Here is a 22,141-nt window from a genome sequence, read left to right as displayed (position 1 = left end):
CAAAAACCAACCAAACAAAAGAACTAGTAAGAAATTCATCGGCTTTTGGAAAAGTAGTACAATTCCTTTCTGGGTCCAAGTCTCCCAGATCCTCTCCCATGGGAAGGCAACGGCATGGACCAGCAGCACCTGCTGAAAACCTGCACTGTGTCAAGTACTGTACTCAGTGTGCTAATGTCGTTAAGGTGTAAGGCTCACAAACGTTTTATGAGGGCTCAGAAACTTCCATTCCTTTATAGATGCAGAAATAAAGAGATAAAAGAACATTGCTAAGGTCTTGGTTAATGAGCTAGGATTTGAACTTGGCCACTACCCGTCACAGCTGCCTGCCTGACTCTAGGACTCCTCATAACCTAGTAGTATACTTCATAGGGCATTTTACTACCTGTTGACTGTTCTCACTCACTTAGTTCCCAGGGTGCAGGGGCTGCTGCTGCTTATATCTGAATCTATCTCCTGGCACTCAGCACAGTGCACAGAGGTGGACCTGCCGAGCTTCCCTAAATAAACATATCATTCAGAATTTAATAATACAAACACTAAGAATAAATATGCTCAGTTATACTAAGAATTAATCATTTCCTTTGATGATTCAGAAGATATTGCAGCCTGGGGCACCTTCTTTATTGCTACTAGCCATTATTTGGGACTTCTTTATTATCCAAGATGAAACCTAAAGAGAACTATACATTCTGTACTGACAGTGGGTCAGCTGTTACTTGGAGGTGAGATCCTCACTCTCTGAGTTGGTATTCCCAGCAGTTCTAAAACCAAACCCAGCATGTTACACATGCAAAGTACATGGATCGGTGCACGCAAGCATATGCATGCATACATGTGCACGCATAGATGTGTTCTGGATGTCTAAGCTTTTTTCTTATTTGTCTTCTTAGAACTCTGTTTACACCAAAGAAGACTTGACCCTTTCTATGAATAATGTGCTCTAAACACAAGGGGGAAACCCAGGAGATGAAGGCAGCCATAGCAAGGGGTTGTGGCATTTCCTCTACCCAAGACAGTCATGAAGAGCCAGGGCACGCTCCTGATTCCTAAGAGCTGAAATGGGTTCTCTCCAAAGGCTATTCTGACTGTACTAAGTAATGACGACCCTTAGCTACCCGGTTACCCCAGTTACATAAGCTGTTATGTAAACTTGCAGAGACTCCTGTCTCTGCTGAGAACTCATTCCCTGACCTCTGGGATCAAAGAGCCAGGCTTCTGTGAACTTTTATTTAAAGGAATACATAAAGGGACTTTGGTCTGGTCTCTAGTGCACATTCAGGTCACTGGGAGGCAGAAATGTTTTAATGTCCTCATTTAAATCTGTCAGTTACAGTTTATTTGCATGGGGGAAAGTCCAAACAGACTCAGCTCGTATCACCCATCCTTGAATACTGCTCTTCTCAGAGTTCCCACCACCCAACTCCCAACATGGAAGTCAGCCCATCACGAATGTTGCTCTTTGAAAATAAACTGGGTCATGTTTTAAGAAAACAAAACCAAACATCAACATTCAAAATACACTCTCCTGTTATTTAGACTACTGGCACCGAGAACAGATGTGAACTTGTAAGTCCTAAAAAAAATAGGGGCAGGGCCTATGTGTGGTGGCACTCACCCGTAACCCCAGCATATGAAGTAAAATGATCATGAGATTAAGGCCAGCTGGGGTACAGCAAATCATCATTTCAAACAACCAAGGGTGTCAGGGAATGGGGGTGCACACCCATAGCCCCGATACTTGGGAGGTGGAAGAAGAGCCAGAGTTCAAGGACAGCCTCAGCTATGCAGCGAGTTTGTGACTAGCCTGAACTCCATGGATTGTGTCTTAACCTCCAATTCCTGTCCTCCCCCCCGTTCAATACAACACCACAAATCAAGAGCTGGGAATGTAGCTCTGTGGTAGGACCCTTGCCTAATAATGAACAAAGAAAAGAAAATGGCCTTTGGTTCTTAAAGGACTACATGCCAGGTACTGTGCTACAGGTTTGATGACTTTAGTACTCTAGAGTTCAAAATAGCCATCAATGTAATATTACCTTGCCTTTTATAGACTAGGACCGTGCAGCTACCTACCTAAGGTGACACGGTCAATGCGCTGAGCTGTGGACCTGAACCCACCCTCACCCACTGCCCTGTTCTGCGTGGGTGAGCAAAAGGGAGGGAAGCTTCTGTATGTGGTCTGTGCTGACAGGACAAGGTGGAACACCCCATGTCCACTGCCCTACTTCTGTACCCAGGCACAGATCTGGATTAAATCATCCTTGATACATTTTGGGGAATGGTTTCAGAAGATCAAAGAAGCAGGACCTTCATTCTGCCTTGAGTTTTGCTCTGAGGTTTGTTGGTGCTACTGTCAAAGGATCAGTCACAACTCACCAGTTCCTTGGGCCTCATGTTGTACAGAATCCTCTCTGCATTTTCACTGTCGTGCCTGCTTTCCATGATGGCCAGGAGTAGCTTTGAAGCATTGTTCTAAATGGAGAGAACCAGGGAAAGAAATATGGAGGGGGTGTTTGGGCAGCCGCCTAGACATGTGTGCCCAGCTGCTGACATAAGTGTGCATCCTGGCTGGACAGACAGATTCACCCTATGGCCAAGGACATTCCAGAGTATCGTCACTAGGCAGAGGGTGTGCCACTTGGGACCTTAGGAGCATGTGTGTAGAGTCTGACTTGGGTCTAAGGGTCTGCATTTGTTAGGACATACATTATATTTCTGAAATCTTTTACAACCTCTGGATCCCCAGAACAGGGGTAAGAGATTGGGCAGAAGCACACTTCAGACACTGCTCTCAGGAAAGATCTGTCAGCTAGTAAAACAACAGTTGTAGCAGAAATAGACAATTTATACATGGGTGTTAGAGGGACACCAGGGTCCCCAGATTCTCAGCCTCATATAAAATGGAATAGCATTTCCATATAATTTATGTATCTTTTTTGTCTGCTTCATCTGCATATTATTTGTAAGACCTGATCAGGTATAAGTGCTGTGTCAAAACTCGGTCTAAACTGTGGACTGAGAATAAGGTGAAAGGTGTATATATACTTAGTACAGATACAATTTTTTCCCCTTAAATATTTTGTTATTGGATATTGTGAGCCAGAGATGACAGTCAATAAATACAATTTCTCCCTGTCTTAAAAATCCATAAACTTTCTTATTTCCTAATATCATTGAGTACATATGCTATTAGTTAATAAAAGTGGCCCAGAGGAACACTTCACATCCACCAACACATACTTTCCCATTACATTAACAATACCCATGTGTCCACAACCTGGCGTTTCTTGGCTTAATTTCATTTGAGGCCCCAGGTCTACAATTTACATATTTCTTTGTCCATGGGTCTCAAGGTTGGTGTTTTCCTTCTGGGGATTGGAAATAGAGACATTTTTCCTCCTCAGCTTGGGTCACAAAAGTTCAGTCTAGTGGCTGAGCTCTCACCCGTTTCTATCCCAATCCTTAGACTGCTAATTTCATTGAAAAAGGCACTGAAATGCCAACTAGGAACACATGGACGTCCCAGTCTATTTCAGACACGCGTCATGTACTTTCTGATAAGTGATAACCATACGAGAGCAGGAATGATATTCAAGTCAAGTATAAAGTATTTATCAGAAGGAAAAAACAGCGCTAAAAAATTCCATTTAAACCATATGCTCAAATCAACCACGATTTGGACTCTCAGTTCTAAATGCTAAAGGAAAAATAAAATTGATCATGCAGTTTCTTGGGGAGTCTGTTAACTATCTTCCTAAGGCCTTGTTTTCTACTGTTGTCCACGCAGTAAATGCAGGCGAGCATTTTAGCTGACCTCTGTAGCTGAAGACTATCTCTCAGTCATGTTAAAGCACCTACTCCTGCCTACGGGTGTGAGAGAGCAGGAATCTCAGCATGCCCTGACATGGGAACAGCAGAAGAGGAAATGTGCTCAGAGATGCTAACACATTTCCAAACAGCATCACACATCAGGGTATGTTGCAAGGTCAATTCTCAGAACTAGATATTTTTTGAGTCTCTGACAACCTCTAGAAACCCCAAACAGGGGCTAGAGACTGGGGGACTGGCTGATAGGCCTTCAGGAATGGTCTGTCAATTAGTAAACCCCACAGAATGAGCACCTCGAAGTCACCATTTAACTCCATAAAACTATCTTTACAAGGCATGACATGCTAGGGCTGCGGCAGGGTGGCAGCTCCAGGTTCCCATTCATAACAACGAAAGAAGGTACTATACTAGAGGACTGTCGGGTACATTCTTATTTTAAGCCAACATCATCAGTCATCCTTCTGCCAGATCAATGACTGAACAGAAAAAGCTGTCACCTGACTAAGTAAAAATAGATTTCTGGTGACAATGGAAGGGCCAAGTTGTACATGCTTCACTGGCCCTTCCCCAAAAGCAGCAAGCTCAGAAACCAGAGGACGGGTGTTTCTCTTCTCCCTCCCAACCCCCACTGGATTTCCAATTTCAGGCTTTTCATTCTTGGGTACTTTTTGAATTTCTCAGTTCTGGTGACAACTCTTCATTCCAGGTGACCTAATTAAAAAGCTGGTACCCTCTCAAGGCCCTTCTTTGGAAAGAGCAAAGTTCTGCATTTTAGGTCAGAATGTGCAATGTGGGTCATTCATTCAGTTAAACAGAACTGTCTTTGGTATTTAGTTTCACAATACCGTGTCACATGCCAGGCAAAGCATTAATGGACTTTTCCCAAAGGTTGCCGCCTCTAGCTCTCAGTCTCTACTTGCCTTCAGTTCTAAAACAAGGTCCATCCGTTTCTTTCCCAGTGGGTTGATGTCATTGAGGATGAGGGCAGTGATGATATCGATGCCATTGGATTCATGGGTGGCGATGCAGTTCTGTGTAAACAGACACACACACACACATATACAGAGGCATTAACACAAATGCTGGCCATAAATCAGACGTCAAAGGGCAACAGGCTAAACTGCTATTTCAACACAATGCTTACCACTCCCATAATGTCATTTGGGGAGAGTGCAATTTTCCGTGAGAAAGTGGTAAAAATAAAAGACAGATGAAGATCTCTAGTTTCAGAATTAACAGTAAACAGTAGGAAAGTCCCCATACACCCTAACTGATAAATTGGCTGAGTCTGATCCAAATAGTGCCGTGCAATAGGCTTTGTTCTTATAGGAAAATATGGTGTGTGACTGATACCAGGATCTGAGCCCCTTTCCCCTTTAGAACTGTGTTCCGTTCTCTCTCTGTCACTCATCTTGTGAATTTGGTACTTCTGCTTAAGGCTTAAGCTTGGACAGCAAGCTTCTGCCTCAGTTCACACAGTATCAAAATGGATCAGCCTTCCTCAAGTTGGATTCTTGACTGCAGAGCAAACTACCTTGGCCTGTTCCTTTCAATTAGCCTTGGTGTAGCAGGAAAGTGAACTTGAGGTCTTACATCCATAGTTCCAGAACCCTTGCATTTCTTTGTTCTTTCTCATAACCAGAGCTATTCTGCCTCCTTCATCAGGGAACCAGGAGAAGGAAGTGGATCTCATAAAATGTCCTCCCACTAAGACTAGGGTTTCCACAGAAGGTGAGTTGCTTAATTTAAACTGCTTCCTTGGAGCAAATGTCCTCCCTTCCTCAACTAACTCCGCGCCTAATACTTTCCCTGGCCTTAGGGTTAGAACTAACCATTTCAAGCCAGGACGGAACTACCATCTGAAGTTAAAAACCACAGTTGTTCTTGTCCTGCAGTGCAAACTCATAGAATCTTCCAGCAGCCATGAATGAGCAATGCTTCTACTTAAGAAAAAAGAAAAACATTGGGCTCCACTCCAGAATTATACTTCTTGGGAGGTCAGTCAAGACTAGCTGGGCTTTTCCTTTCCCAGAAGTCCATGATGTTATATCTCAGCTACAAATGTTCTCTTCTTGCTTCCGATTTATTTCACAGGAAGCAAGTGTTTTCTCTCTAGCTAGGTTTCAAGGAATCACTTTTTGATCTTTTCTAGAATTTAGAATAGGTCACTTTTCTCAGGGGCTAATTTAATTCCCACTTTATTATTTACCCCTAAATATCCAAGTTATGATTGGAGAGTTAGACCAAATCAAATTACACTGAGTCAAGCCAAGACATAGTCACCTACTCATTCACTGGGTAAACTTCTGGATTATGAGAAGGCACCATGGGAACTTCCCCACTACTGGAGAAAGGCTGCTTGTCTTATGAGCACCCTGAGATTGACGGGTAGTTGTTACGTGGCTTCTAAATGGGTTTCTGTTAACGTTTCCAAGTAATAAATACGTCTTGCTCGCATACCAAAACATGAACAGAGTTACCTGGTTCTCGTGGCAAGGCCCTTGGCAGTATTCAGTCAGGCTCTCCAGGGTTTGGTTGATAAGGGCGACATTCTTCTCGTTGATGTACAGTCCGAGAAGACCAAGGCCTCCAGTTGTGCTCCCGCAGATACAGTCCAGAAACTGCAGTGTCTCACACACCAAATTGTAGTTGGTCTTATTGTTTTGGCAACGAAGGAAATTCTACAATGGGGCATGTGAGAACAAAAGCAAAGAGAAGAGGGCAAAGGTCATCATCCTGCAACTTTGATTGTCTCTAATAGGGCTGGTGTCCTGGATTGATCACCTGCTAGGAAGACAGGTACAACATGGAACAGAAGGGGACGGTCAACCTGTGGCCTTGGTCTATGGCTTCAACCCTGGGACTTTTCCACAATGTGTCTGCATGAGATTCAGAGAAGGAGGCATTTTCTTGGGAATTCACTTCAGGTTCTTTTGGTATGAATTCTCCTATTTCCATTTACTCTTTTAGCAAAGTTAATTTGGGTATATATGCAGGTGCAGTGAGGGTGTTCATGTATGGATGATGGCCAGTGGTCAATGCTGGGGATCTTCCTTGACCGCTCTCTACTTTACTGAGGCAGAGCTCTTCACAACCTGGAATTCACCTATTTAGTCAGGCTGGCTGCCCAGTGAGCACCAGGGACTTTTGTGTGCTGGAATTATAGGCACGCACTGCTATGCCTAGCTTTTTACATCAAGACCAGATCTGAACTCTGGTCTTCATAGTTGCAAGACAAGCACTTTACCAACTGAGCCATCTCCCTACCCTTCTGTTTATTTCTTCCTTTACCCTTGCCTATCACTTTCTCACTGGGTGGTTAGTGGGTTGTGGTTATATTTAAAGGTGACACAGTGGACTGTGTGCTGAACACACAAGGCTAGTACTAAGTAGAGTGCACCACAAAATGAGATGGTAGAGGCTGGTGTCAGGGCTCTTAGCTCAGAGGCAGAGAGCGTGCCTAGCATGCATGAGGCCCCTGGTTCCATCACTGGCATTGAAAACAATCGCCTTACCTCCTCTATACACACACACACACGAGTTTTGCTCTAGGCAGATGTCATGAAGAAAACCTGGGTTAACTTGCTTGACCAATTTCCACTACTAAATAAGGGGTGTGAGTGAGTAAACGTGCGTGTATGTGCGTATACATGTGCGTGTGCTCATGTATATGTGCCTAACTATGTATTCTCCAAGAGATATACAGTAAGATCCTTCCTCAACAAGATATGGAAAGCAACACCTGAGTAACTTTGTAAAGCTGGGGATTTTGACGAAGGGGCACTTGTCTGAGACTCTGTAGTGAGACACAAATAAACTACAATATTCTTATATCTCAGAGTTAGAGAGTGGGCAATACCTACACTAGAAACTTGGAAGTAAAATGATAGAAAGGCAAAGTGGACATAAGCCTTGATGTGGTAATTCCACTTCACTTTACAAAGTAAGCACTGGACATTCATGGGAACACTCTTTACAACAATGGAGAAATGGAAGTCACCTAAATGCCCACCAACCGGGGAGCAGCTAAAAAATACAGCATACTTATAAGATTCCATATTATAAATTAGAAACTTTGAGCAGGTACTGGCATACCAACATGGAAAGATCTCTAGGTCATGCTGTAGGTTAGCAAAAAAAAAAAAGCAGATTTATAATCATGTAGATTACTGTATAATATATATTCAAATGTATGCCAAATGTTCCTAAACAAAGTAAGGAGGGGAACAGCTCTCTGTGGATAGAAGCTATACAACTCTTTATTTAAATACTTACTGCCATCAGAAAATTTAGGATGAGGATTTTTTTCATGTATGATTTGAGCAGCAGAAGCCCCATGGAAGCACAGATTAAAAATTGGTAAGTAGACAGACCGCTAACTCATCACCCTCCCCCACATTTAACCCCAGTCCTTTCATTCAATAACACGGCTCCAGTTCTGGTGGGACACAGAAGAAGGACAGATTACTGTGGGCTTTCCTGAGGTAAGTAGCTCTTTCAGAAGGCTATAGGAAGCCAGCAGCGGGTTATACCCGGCTTCTCCCTTGCTGTGGTGACTGAAGGAAGGTGCTGCATATCTTAAGGTCTGGCAGGATAAAGGTTCCTCAGTACAGGCATCAAAAGGATACAGATGCTTAAGATACAAACTCACAGCATCCCCTCTGAGGCCCATTCTAGTGACAACACTGGATGCTCCTCTCTGCAGTATGATGTTACTGCTCCTACCACAGTGTTCTCTGGCAGCAGCAATTAACTCCTGATTCTCTAAGGTCTCCCCTTTCTTGCCTCGGAGGCTCCCATTCAGCATTCCCTCTTTCTGACTCACTCCCCGGGCCTCCCTTCTGACTCCTCTTCCTTCAGGATACAGTATAAAGTCACTTTGTCCCAGAAGTCCTGCCTGCTCTGAGGCACCCCCCCCCCCCATCTTATGGGATGGGAGCCTAGAAGGATGCCTTTCTGTTCTCTAGGAACCAGGTGGGCTGCGCGGCCTCCACCGAGAGCCACAGCCACGGCTCAGAGTTGCAGGCAGCTCACACAGCTCTTTCCTACCTCAGATCTATTTCCTCTGTCTTTTACAAAACCAGACACATACTTTTCACTGAGAGGCCCAGGGACGCTTTGTTAATCCACCTTGAGCACACACCACTCTGTCCTGTCAGCATGAAGGAGCTCTGTCTTTTCGGGAGCGCAAAGGGTGGATGAGGATGGTGAGGAAGGGAAAGGTTTTGGGCCAGTGCTCATGTAGCCTTTGGCCTTTAACCTGGGGAAGGGGAAGCTCCTGCCGTGGCTCAGCAAACACTCGAAACCACACAAACTGGTGAAAGGGCAGTCCTTCGTCAGGTTTCTGACTAAGCAGGCCTTGCTCAAGGCAGCAATGGCCCATTTGGCAGGGCCAAATTCGGTAGCTTTCTCTCCACTGAACGTCTACCAACAGGAAAGAAGTCAAGGTTATAAATGTGACAAGAAGCTGGCACAAGCCCAGAGACCGCTCGCTGCCTTAGAAGGCTGCGACTTCCTCCCTCTGAGCAGATCTCTATTTCCTTGCACAGAGGAGCAGACCACTCCTGCCTGGCAGCCATAAGAAAAACTGCCAGTGCCCCACCATCATCTGCCCAGGGGTTCTGCCAACAGGTGGCATTCTTAGTAGGTACATCCTACTTAATGTCATTTTGAGACCTGGTTTCTCACAAATACAATGCCAGTGGAGCAGGTTCCCACGATCTGTGGGAAACCATGCTTCTTTCTTTTTACTGCTTTTTGTTTTTAAAATTGATTTTTAAATGACCACGTTCAGATGAGTTTCATTACACCACTTCCATACACATCACAGGAGTTTTTAAAAGATGAATCTCACTTCCCCCAGACCCCGTCAAAGCAGGCATCCAGGAACACCACAGGGCCCTGCAGACACCAAGGGTCCCAGAAATGACACCTGTGCCCTCTCAGGCTCCTACAAGATGAGGGCTGGAGAAGGAAGGCTCGGGAACATTCCAGTTTCCCCTCTCCACAGGGCAGTTTTGATCTGTTCTGCTCGGCTTAGTCCATTTCTACACAAGATATCTTCAAACAAAGGATTCTATGGTTAAGAAAAAAGGTGTCTAGAATCGCCTAATTGGAAAACCATTATGTACCTTCAGATGGTAAGTTGCTAGGTCTTTTAAAAATATGTGAATATGTACTGTGTACGCGCATGCACGCACAGACACACAGAGACACACACACACACACACACACACACACACACACACACACACACACACACACAATTTTCCCCCAGAGCAGTATAAGGACTTCATTAAAAGCTACTTTTCCCCAGGGATCCTTAGGGAATAAGGTGGAAGGAGAGTTATATGAAAAGATAAAAGTATAATTCTGAAGACTTCCAGTAAAAAATGGTGAATTTGCAATTAAAGTCTGGCTCCATTCTCCCACCCAAGGAACACTGGCATCAGGGAGAAGGAAGGAGACAGGAAGAGGGAAGACGGAGTAAGTCCATGAAACCAGAAGTCAGTTCAGAACCCACCTATCAGCACTGCCCCATGACATGCAGGCTGGATTCTATACAAGGTATCCTGGATTGTTGAGCTGAGAACTTGGCAAATCTTAGCTTTGAAGACCCTTACAGCACTTAGCACATGGTACTGCAATCTCCAGTTGGCACGAGTGGCTCCTGTTCTAGACATCTGCGGGATGAGTGAGGTCCAGTCACCACTAGTGCTGGTTGCTGAGCACATGACCTCCAGTGTAAGTGACATACGACCATACATGCACATGAACTACTGCCACTTGTTTTTTCTGTGGAGCCTGAAGTTGGTGGTGACCCAGTGACAACCAAATGGAAGAACAGCACAGAGCACGGATCCCTGTGCTTAGCAGCACAGCGGGACCCCTGCCCCAACCCCAGTCACAAAGGTGCTACAACTGAGCTGCCTGGCCCTAAGTTCCTACAGATCACTCACTCTTCCCTTGGTTGATCTCCCCCCATGACCAATGAGGCAGCTTAGAAGGGAGAGGGACAGCTGACATCATCATGAGACACAGGGATAACAGCCAATGAGATAACAACCAGACCCTGGAGCTCTGGGAAGTAATGTTTTGTTCTACTTGAACCAAGTCTCAGCTAGCAGATCTGGGTCTAAGGTGTCTAAGCCTGAAGCAGTAATGCTTGAGCAAGGAGCAACCAAAGGATCAGCCAGAATCCAACACCAGATGGTGACAAGGTCAAGCCCAGAATGTCAACACCTGAAGTGAACCATTGACTGACGTGTACACTTTGACATTTATGGGTCAGCATGGCCAATGGCAGGTTTTATGGGGAGTTCCTTCATTTTTAGGTCTGGTTCTTGTTTAACCAGTTGATGGCCCTAGAACCTAGATACTTTTCAGAGTTCAGGATCTTCAGACCAATTAGATGAAAAATAAAAACCATCAGAGGTCTTAATCTTAACGACTTCTGGTTTATTTCATTGTTCTGTATTGCTCTTCAACAATGTCCCTTCTTTATGATGGAGGTTGGCCGGGGGGCAATAACAAATGGTCCATTTTATCCACAGTCACTTGGTGGATAAAGTCAGCAATGTAAACATTTAAAGGTGGTACCTTCCTCTGGCTAGATTTGGCCTGTATCAACCCCTCTCATATCATCACCATTTAAGCACATAGAACTATCAATGCAGACTTGTTTGGCTTAGGAAGAGACATCCCATCTCAGAGCTGTGCAGATACACTTTTCCTTTCCATCCTAACGCTACTCAAGCAAGGAGTGGTGGGTGCCCTAGGTTCAAGAGTTGACAGGAAAGCCAGGCAGTACACCAAGGACCACATACTCCAGCATGCTTTTCCTGGGTAGAGATTGGGAACAAAGAGGCAGATCTCTGGAGCACACCCTCCGCCCTTTCTAAACAGTCTTTGTTATAAGAAAACTGCAAGGGAGATAACACTTTGTCTCTGTCTTAGGTCTGGTTAATATCATAAGCTATAGTTCCAGACTGAAAGTCCAGCTTAGTAAACTTCTAGAACGTGTAGTATGCACTGCTGTATATATGATCTGCCAAACACTATAGTGTCATTGTGCAGCACACAACTATATTCAGTTAGATCTATGTACTTGTTTTTATAAATGTATATGCTTCATAATTATACTTAATTGTCTATTCATCTATCCAGTTATTATCTAAACATCTACTGGCATTGGTGGCAAAGAGTAGTAGGCTATAAGACATACACACGTAGGTACCTATGCACACTAACTACATATGGAGTCAGCACCCCTAATGAATGAGGCTGTTGTATCTGACCTTGTGGTGTCACTTGTGAAGATAGGAAGGGACAGATCACCTATCCATATTTTCATTATTAGTCACCCAGAACATCAGTAATGCTGGATCTTCAATTCAGGCATGGTGGTCTACGTGACAGAGCTGAGCCATGAGAAGAAGTGGGACACCATGGTCCAAATACCCCCACTCCCTACTACAGGTGTTGCGGTCTCCATAGACCTCACCTACAAATGTTGGGACTTCCTGTGCTACCAGTCAGTCATTTACAAATCTAAGGGTCACCTAATCCCAGGTTCTCACCTCTAGGTGTCAGATTCCACAACCCAGAATCCTCTCCTGTAGGCCTCAGTGACCCCACAATCTGGTTTTGCACCTGTAGGTATTTGGGTACCCTAGACAGGACCTCTCTTGCAGATCTCTGGGTTCCCACAGCCTGGCCTCTCTCTTGAAGGTCTCGGGGCCACAGCTCAGGCTCTCACCTGCAAATCTCGGTTGTGGTTTTCGCACAGGAGCTGCAGGAAGCGCAGGATGGGCTGCATGATAGTGATGACAGCGCTCATCTCTAGGTCATCCTTGGTTTTGTCAGTTGTAGCCTGGGTGCCCTCCCCAGACTGGTAATGGTCATCTGGGTCAGCCTCCCTCCGGAAGGTGGTGAAGGCTTTCCTGGTGGCAGCAGATGCTTCCAGGAGCTGATCCCGGACCTCTTCTGTTATCTGTGTTGTGGGTTCTTTGGCTGAAAGGCAAACTTGTGACAGTCAATACTGCTACATTCTCAGAAGTTCTATTTTCTATACTCCAGAGGACAGGTTCCTGCATTTGCTAGGGATTTGTAAGATTGGCAAAAAACAATCTACGAAGCCACCATTTCCTCTCAATCTCTAGACAGGATGAACATGGAGCCCAGCCCTGCTAACTTGGTAGTTCTTTCGACATGTCATTTAGGTTTGTGTTGTTCTACCGAGCAACAGCTTTTGTACAGGCTCTGTCAACCTCATAACCTACGGCTCTGAGCCTCTGCTTCTTCCTCCATAAAATCTAAGTACGTCGGTGTCTTCTAGAAGGCTCCCAAGAGAACTGATGTAATACTAATCATAACACCAATTAATGTTACTCGACGGACAACTGACTGAGCCCTTGCCAAGTGCCAAGATAGCATGCATAAGCACTCTGTGTGTATTATCTTATCTGGTCTGTGAGGCAACTGTGGCATCTCAGACGGGAGCACAGACTGCATGGGCTCTGACGCTGGCTCACTGGATCTGTGCCTCAGTTTCCTTATCTGTAAAGCAGAGATAACTCTTTTATCTAAGTACAGGGTTAACTTGAGCTTTCCGTGAACTGACACAGATAGGTAAAGAACTTTGAACAATGCCTGGCTACAGTCTGGATTTAGGAATGGCTTTCAAAGGCCCACATGTTAAAGGCCTAGGCCTAGTCCTCAGTGGTATGGGAACTGATAGAATTTTTAGGTGGTAGGGCTTGGTGTGAAGTCACAGGCTAGAAGGAGGGGTGTGTCCTTGAAGGGGATTGTGCGACTTTCTTGTCTTTTCTGGTTTCTTCTGATTTTTTTGTCATGAGGTGAATACTTTTACCCTCTGCTGTGTGTTCTGGTGGTTTATGTGCTACTTCAAGGTAGGTACAAAGCCACCAGACTGAGACCTCGGTTACTCAAGATAGATGTTTTCTGGGCCTAGGTCTACATGCCTAAGGCATCAGTTGCAGAAACAGAAAGCTGACTACGCATGCCTGGGTCATACTCAGTACTCAGCAGAACTTGGTAGGTTTATGGTTCTTTTTTTTCTTTCTCTTCCTCTTTATTTCCCTTTTAGACTAGTGGTTCTCAAATAGGGTGATCTTTACTTCCTCCCTTCCTTTTTTCTTTTTTTTTTTTCATCCTTAGCACTATGCAGCCGCTAACTGGAAATGCCTGGAGACATTTTTGATTGGGAGTACAGGTGTGCTAATGGCATCTAACAGGGTCACAAACATTGCTCGACATCCTATAGCCTCTGCAAGGAACATTCTCTAAATGTCAACTGTCACTTGATTGACAACTCTAGTACTGGCCTTGAGAGGTGAAGCTCAGAGTGGTCAATTAATTTGCTCAAAGCTGTTTGACTCCTAAGCTTGTGGTTTGTCGCCCCTCTCCCCCTGAACATTTTTTCCAAGGAGATTATAGGGGAAAAGTCTACAGTTTGGAAAATAAAGAGAAGTCACCTGACATAGATGTATTTTCCTCAACTATCTCTAACAATAAGCAGAAAAGCACAGTAAAAAAAAAAATTATTCATGGATCTTAATTGTGATTGCGGACTTGAAAGGATTCAGAGTTGCCATGGGAACACACCTTTGAGCCTGTCTGTGAGGGAGTTTCTAGATTAGGTTAACTGATATATGAAGAACAGCCCTGAATGTGAGCGGCACCATTTCCTCGGCTGGTGCTGAGGACTGAATGAAAGGGAGAAATGCTCAGCTCTGGCATTCCTCACGCTCTGCTTTCTGACTGTGGGTGCAATGTGACCTGCTGCTGCATGCTCCCGCTGCTGCACGGCTCCCGCTGCTGCACGGCTCCCGCTGCAATGCTTTTCCGTCATGAAGGACTAGAACCCCAAACCATGGTCTGGAATAAGCCCTTTCTGCCTTAGGCTGGTTTGGCTAGGTACTTGCCACAGAAATAAGAAAAGCAGCTAATACAACCCATACTAATTAAAACTGTGCATACAGATGAATATTTATGAGGTAAGCATGAAGACCTTCCCAGGTGTCAGGGCTTTGTCCTGGTCACTTAGAAGGAAGGCATCATAACCACAGTGGTGGCTTCTTTCTAAACGCCCTGGTAAGGATGTATCTTGGAATCTGGAAGTCACAAAAAGCATGCAGTATACATAATACAGGACTCTTCTGCAGGCTCCGGTCCAATGGAACCAAGGGCATTCTTACCTTTCTTCCGGGATGGGGCATCTCTGTCCACTTCATCATCTTTCTTTTTGTTCCCCAAGTCGCTGGTGTTCACAGTCACTGTTGCCTTGATTTCCTGCTGGGCCACCTTCATTCGGTCATAAAAGACCTTGAAGAACTTCTCTGATTTCTTGTCTTCCGTCAACCGGCAGAAAAAGGAGTGCTGCCATGGAAAAAACAAAAACAAAAAAAACCACGGTAGATTCTCAACACCGTGCCAGACCCCTGAGAAAGACTCATTGAAGACTCGCAAATTAAATGGAGATCCTAGGCAGCCACAGGCCTTCCAAATGATGAAGACCCGATTATGGACTAAATACCACTGCATACATTCATCCTCTGGGGTCTCATGCCTGAGCTTTTCAGCATGGAACCCTCCAAAAAGCACTGAACTTGGAACAGCGCCCCTAGGCCGCAATTCAACCAGTGAAGACCCACACCTCTCACTTCTGCACAACACACACACGGCAACTCCAGAAACAGTGAAAATGGAGAATGGTTTTAGTGATTACTGCACAGAGGTCACTTGTCCAAGGTCTTCCCTATACTCCTGTGCACATCCCTATAGACAATGAATGGAAATATACGCCGTCTGCTCCATAGGGCCTATTCCTAGGTCAGGATGACCTGGAGTCCACAGGCCAGACCGAGAGGTGAGAGTCAGGAAGCCATTTGATCACATGATGGGAACTTAGATGGGGGTGACGGTGGGTGGGAGCAGCCTCAAATTCTTCAAGAAAAAGGTGAGTGTCAAATAAGGCCTCGCAGGATAGGAAGGAGTAGTTAGATGATGTTCAGAATTACCAGGTAGCTTGCCTCTTGGATATGCATTTGTTTTTGGCCCCATTGCAAGCAATAGTGTATATTGTTGATGTGAAAACACAATATGGTGTCTCTACTTCATTTACGAGTGTTCATTTTCACCCCCTTGCAAGAACCACACTGTTGTGAATTATTTACATAAAAATACAATACGTTCCTTTCCAAAGGAATGAGACAAAGCTCTAGACAATGTATTTCCTGCTCTTAGGGGCTCGTTCTGTCAGTTTCATACCTGGTTCCAGCAAGATGGAGTTCCCACACTGGAGGCCCAGGCTTCTGATACTGGAAAGCACTATACCCTTCCTTTCAGCCCCAAAGCCCCCTAACTCCTCTGTCTCCCAATTCCCAACTCAGCAAACCATTCCCCAGAGCTATGGACCCATTGCCTACCAGGCAGTTACTCTGGCTCTTTTGGCTACTGACAAACCACAGTGACCAACATCTGTCCAGTTCACTCATGTACTTTCTGGCTTCTGTCCTTTCTTCTTGCTCATTGTTCTTGATTTCTGGTTCATTCTTGTACACAGCACAGGAGCTGCCTCTCCCTCGAATACTCTCTGACTCTGACTTTTCCCTTCCAATCATCCCGAGTGTCTAGCTCCATGCCTACCTCCTTGACTGTGTATTCACTGGATCCTCTAAGACCCTACAGCTTCAACTACGTTTACATCCGGAGTGCCCTCCACTGCCCTTGACTGCCTTTGCATTCCTTTCTGGTTTCCTCTTATTTCACGCAGTCACCCACCTTTACTGTGAACCTGTCATGAGCTGGACCGTGTGTCAAGTACATGAGATGCAGGAGTGAACACACAGGCACTGGATCCCACCCACCATGACACTGGCAGCTTGGCGAGGAAAAGAAACAGTAATTCAGCAGCCACCCCAAGGATCACTTCAAGACTTATCCTTTTGTCCTGAGAAAGAGATCCAAGGGTCTCCTGGAAGACAGCTCTGTGACAGACGCTCGGTTCCACTCCTGGATCTTTCCATAGCTAGGCCCTCCTCATCTTTTGGTCTCGCCACTAAGGTTTCTTAATGAAGGCATACCAAAACAAAGGCCAAATCAACTACTTCTTTGCAAATGCCCAGTTCTGTTCTCACTAGAACTGGATGCTCTGAAAGTTCACTATCCTATTTGCTGTTCGCCTGCTCACTGGTTTGTGCACGAGTGTAAGCTCTACGGAAGCAGGTGTCCTAGACCGGTGACTGACAGTCACCTCCACAGCCCCTGGATGAGGCTCAGCATAGAGTAGGCACACTACCGTCATTTGACGGAAGAATGACAAGAACCTAATGTTCTGTTTCTTCTTTAGTCTAGCCCCCCTCAATGGAATCCTTCTTAAATTCTGCAAACATGACAAAAATAAATGCCATCCAATAAATAAATTCTGGAAAACTGCTTAAATATCCGAAACCAAGTTCTAATGGTTCCCCCCAGTTAGAGCCAACACCTCCACAAATAAAATGAGCCATGAGAGAACGCAGAACCAAACCACAGCTGCCTAATTCCTGGGACTGGCCTTCCCATGGACACAGGCCACACAACACCGTCCACACTCAGGGTCACAGGAAAGGCTGCTCAAGGCAGACCTGCTGGGACTCACTTGAAGGCAGGCCCTCAGCAGAATTCATGCAGTTGCCATACCGGCATGGGGCAACTTTAAAATTATTTGGGGACAATCTGGTCATTAAAAAAAAAAAAATCAAAGTACTTCAAGTAAGTAACGAAGTAAGTAAGTAAACGAAGCCTGTCACCCGTATCCCCCAGAGTGAGAGGTGCACACAGCTAGCCAGTCTGCTGCAAACCGCAGGGCTCAGCATCCAGGGGGGGATAACCCAGCTGATGTCAGCTGACACCTCCAGGGTAAGGGAAGCTCTCCTGAAATGAGAGAAGGGCAAAGGCTTCTCTGTATGTCTGCAACTGGCCACTCTGTTTATTCTGCATTATTTATACCAATCCTTGGTCAGCTCCTCAAGGACCTGAGGCAGCTTTGTGAAGAGAACAAGAAAGAGACAGTTACTGCAGAAGGTGGGAGAGTGCATACCCCCCCCCCACACACACACACTGTTTCAGCTGTGCATTTTCACAACAGGAGAGGTGCAGTCAGTGCCTCAGGGAAGCTTGTCACGGAGCAGGCAATGCATGGTATGGGTCTCAATCCCAGGTCCTTCATACAGTCCCGCCAGGTGAAGGGGGTGCCACCACACACAGAGTACATAGCCCAGGCCCACTGCCTGGCTTGATATCCACTGCCCAGGAATAACAGTCTCTGATGTTTCGCTTCCCTTATCTGAAAAATGAGTAAAGTAACAGTATGGTGGCCCTGAAGTCCCACATGGAGGATTAGAGCCACCCTCACAGGAGGTCAAGTCCACTGCCTTCTTCCCCAGGTGCCAGGAAACCTTTTGCTCAGCATCTTAACCAAGGACCTGCTGAGTGTTAAATCTCAGGACCCTAAATGACAACGCATGTTAAATACTTTAGCATGCTCCAGACCCTGTCACAGTTAGGAAGAATGTGACCTCACCAGGACAGCCAGGTCTGGAGTGGTTTAGGGTAGAATGGAGCACAGGCCTGGGCTCTCAGAAAGACCAAGCGACACAGACAGTTGGAAGAAGACTTCCGATCTCTCAAAGGAAGTGGGGGCATCTTCTGTCAGATGCAGAGAGTGAAGAAGTACAACGCAGCGAAGTGTACCATGTGGAGAGGAATATATGGAGCCACTCAGGCTCGGGGACAACCTGGCAGAGCCAGCTAGCGCCATTCACTTGCCTTCCCCTGGTGAGACCCAGACATTAAGAGACCTCCTCACAGGTAATCTGTCCATGGTGCTAAGAAGGGAGACTAGCTATGGTTTGTCACACCACGTGGGTCAGAGCACCAGTGCAAACAGATACACAGCCCGCAAAGTCTCAGCCCTACCTTGTCTCATGCCCTCTTTCTTCCCTGAACCTGTTTCAGTGAATTGCCTCTTCCCTGAGGCCAAGAGCTGTCAGACAGAGATTTTCCTTTTTCTGAACCTTTCCCTCCACACCACCTGACACGTGTCAGGGAACACTTTGATACAAATCTAGCCCAGGGCACGAAGCACTACACGGCGGCAGAAATGAAAATGGCAGTTGTCTCTGTGGGCAGTGATGGGAAGTACTATGAAGCGACTAAGGTAACGCTTTGGTGCGAAAGATCCATCTTGATGACAGCGACAGATGAACAGATGTTGTAGCAAACGAGGGACTTCTTGAAGACATCCATATCTGCATCCTTGTATCCTATCCGTGTGTACTGTACCTTACACTAGAAATGAATGTGGCAGACAGAATGACTGCTGGCCATCCAACCTTCAACAAGGAGAAACCCTGGGTCACCACAGGGGCCGCTGTCATCACAAGACAAGAAGGGACCCTTCAACACTGGAAAACATGGGGGAGAGCGACGGTATGAGGAGTCAGTTCTCGCTGCTGGGTTGAAAGGAGGAGGCTGGGAGCCTAGTTGAGAAGTGTAATCACTTTGTAGAGGCTGCAAACAGCCAGCAAGAGGAGTGTTGTTGGAGCCTCTATCTGGGAACATGGCCTTGTAGGCACCTGGATTGTGACCTAGAAAAACTCATGCTGAACTTGTAAGATAATGAATTTTATAACCCAAAGCCTCTAGGTTTGTGGTCATCTGTTATTGTAGCCATACAATAAGTGTAAAAACATTTTTAAAAAATCTAATCACGTTCCACTCTTCAAATCTGTACATATTATTGTGGGTAAAAATTGCACCACACTGAAGAGACAAGGCTGTTTTGGTTCCAGAATGCTAGGGAACTTCAGTAAGATATACAGATGGGGCCACTTTCAGAACATCCCTGGTTACCCAAGGGAACGGCATCTGTCTGCCCCTCACTGACCTGTCCTTACCCTTCTGTTATCTCCAAGTCACACTGGATGCCAAAACCCTCTTCATAGATGCTGTCTCATCAGCATCTGAGGAGATCGCCAAGAGAGATAAGATCGTTCAGAAACGCAGCACTTTGCACACAAGTGCACTAGGGTCAGGGGAGGTCAGAGGCTTGTGGCAGAGCCACATTAAACTCTACCTCTTGCCCAACAGGAAGATAGCCTTGGTGGGCAGACATGAGCAGAGGCTGAAAAAGCAAAGGAAACAGGGCTTGTTCAGGGGCAGACGCTCTCTGCCAAGCAGAGACAGGACTTATGGTAGGTTTGCACGTGACATGCTTAAGGGAAGGAAGTGGGGTCAGGAGTAGGGTAAGGAAGTGGCTGCTGGCCCCAGCCATCTCCAGGCAGTGGGGTGGGGTGGGGGTGGGGATGAGGACAGCCATTGTTAGCCAAGGTTCAAAACAAAGGGGATGAGACTAGAGATCACAGGCTGTTACAGCTGGAGCTGGGAGAAACTGGCAGGACCCAATGTCTTTCCCAGCATGACTCCTATTCTCTCTCCTCCCCCAAATACTATCTCAAGGGAAGACACCTTAGATAAGAGAGGCGGGCATAAAGGTCCCTTTGAGATGGTATCAGAACCACCCAAACTCCCTCTTGGAACTAATTCACATTTACAAAATACTCACTTAGCTACTCACATTATACAAATGAGGAAATGGAGGCTCACACAGGAACAGAATTTCATAAAGGTCACAAGGAGACCTCTGTCTCCTTACTGACGTGGGAAGGCCTATCTCATAGTGGGTGGTGCCACCCCTGGGAAGTTGGTAGTGGGGTGTATAAGAAAGCAAACAGAGCGAGCCAGTAAGGAACATTCCTCCATGGTTTCTGCTTTGCCTTCTGCCACCAGGTTCCTGTCCTGACTACCCTCGATGGTGACACGAGAGTGTAAGATGAAACAAGCCCTTTCCTCCCCCAAGTCGCTCCTGGTCATGGCATTTATCACAGCGACAGAAACCAAACTAAGACGCTGCTCAGTTCAGTTCTTCAGCTTGTGGTTACAGAGTCCTAGCTGGTGCTCCTATTCTGTGATCATTGTCTTGGGGACAGTTTTCCCATCATGGGCTGAGTGTGACAGGTGCCAAGGAACTGAAGGAGGCAGGTCCCAAATCAAAAGAATAATACAGTTACCTGCTATTCTGGTGCATCTTGAAAAATAAACTGTTGCTTAATTAGCCTGTTGGCCACCTGCTACCTCCACCTGAGCTCTTACAAAGACATGCAGCTGGGCTTATTATATAACAAGAGGTGCCCTGAGGTGAGGGTCCAGCAGAGAGTGGAGGCACCCTGCAGAAAGCAGGAAGATATCTGAGATATGGTAGAATTAAGTAGAAGAGGTGATGTCCCTAGTTAAACCGTGGGCCCGAGGTCTGGAAAAGATCATCACAGGAGACAGAGGCCTTTCCTATAGACTGGACACATAGCCAGGAAAGTAACTGAATGGGAGGCAGAGGTCTTCCTTGTCAGAAAGGAGGCTACAGAACTCAGAACTCAGGCGAAAGGCAGGCTTTTCCACTATCACAGTGCTCACTGGAAAGTGAGCTATCTGCTTATATCTGCCTAGGCACTGGGATCTTCAGTTTGGAGGAGCCTCTTTGTGGGATAGGTGAATGCAGGGAGTGGAGACACCTGTGATCCAGAAAGTCTCCCTGTAGGAGCAGCCCTGGGCCAGGATGGTGGTAGGACTTCGATCCTTCTCCAAAGAAAGACATATTTTCACCCTGTGGTGTCACCTTCTAGAAACACTCAAACTAGACCCTGAGAAAACCCAGAAAGTGAGTTTTCTCCTCCCTATTTGATTGCTTCACAAGACGTGACCCTGACTGCTATAGCCGTGACATTGTATACTCGGCAAGGCTCACTAATCTGCTGCAGAATGAGTTGAGTCCTTGGGCTGAGTCCGAGAATTTGAAAAATGTGGCTGAGCGGTGAGCCAACCACGGTGTGTCAGAGAGCTGATGAAGAGTCTACCTTTACTCTTCGCTTTACTCTTTTTGACATTAGCTCTGGGACTAGAGGGGCATCTTAATTGAATTTCTGCCTTCCCCAATGGAACAAGGTAATGACAGTGGCTATTCACTTGTGATTAACTGAGATTTTACCACTTCCTGGGGCCTTTTTGAAAATTATACAGTAGTCAACAGCAAAGGAAGGATGCCAGTTTGCCAGGCATTGCCCAAGCATGTGATATACACTATCTCCATTCATCCTCAGCTACCCCATAGGTGTCATTATTAGATCTACAGACAAAAAAAAAAAAAAAAAAAAAAAAAAAAAAAAAAAAAAAAAAAAAAAAAAAAAAAAAA

The 22,141-nt window shown here is 45.8% G+C and overlaps 1 protein-coding gene across 11 annotated transcripts in view; it reads right to left on the bottom strand.

Annotated features, from left to right (window-relative positions):
* The window catches only part of Itpr1 (inositol 1,4,5-trisphosphate receptor type 1), a 341,711-nt gene that overhangs the window by 63,334 nt on the left and 256,236 nt on the right, over positions 1-22,141 (bottom strand). For all 11 annotated transcript variants that reach the window (XM_005364968.3, XM_026788263.1, XM_013352965.2 and 8 more), the window contains 5 exons: positions 15,051-15,231; positions 12,590-12,843; positions 6,312-6,512; positions 4,752-4,862; positions 2,380-2,475 (listed from right to left, as the gene is read on the bottom strand). In XM_005364968.3, the coding sequence (XP_005365025.1) occupies positions 2,380-2,475; positions 4,752-4,862; positions 6,312-6,512; positions 12,590-12,843; positions 15,051-15,231 (843 nt within the window). The remainder of the gene's footprint in view (positions 1-2,379; positions 2,476-4,751; positions 4,863-6,311; positions 6,513-12,589; positions 12,844-15,050; positions 15,232-22,141) is intronic.

Source organism: Microtus ochrogaster, unplaced genomic scaffold (assembly GCF_000317375.1).
Source record: "Microtus ochrogaster isolate Prairie Vole_2 unplaced genomic scaffold, MicOch1.0 UNK1, whole genome shotgun sequence".
Lineage (NCBI taxonomy): Eukaryota > Metazoa > Chordata > Mammalia > Rodentia > Cricetidae > Microtus > Microtus ochrogaster.
The sequence above is the reverse complement of the archived record's forward strand: the minus strand, read 5'-3'. Positions and strand labels throughout refer to the sequence as shown.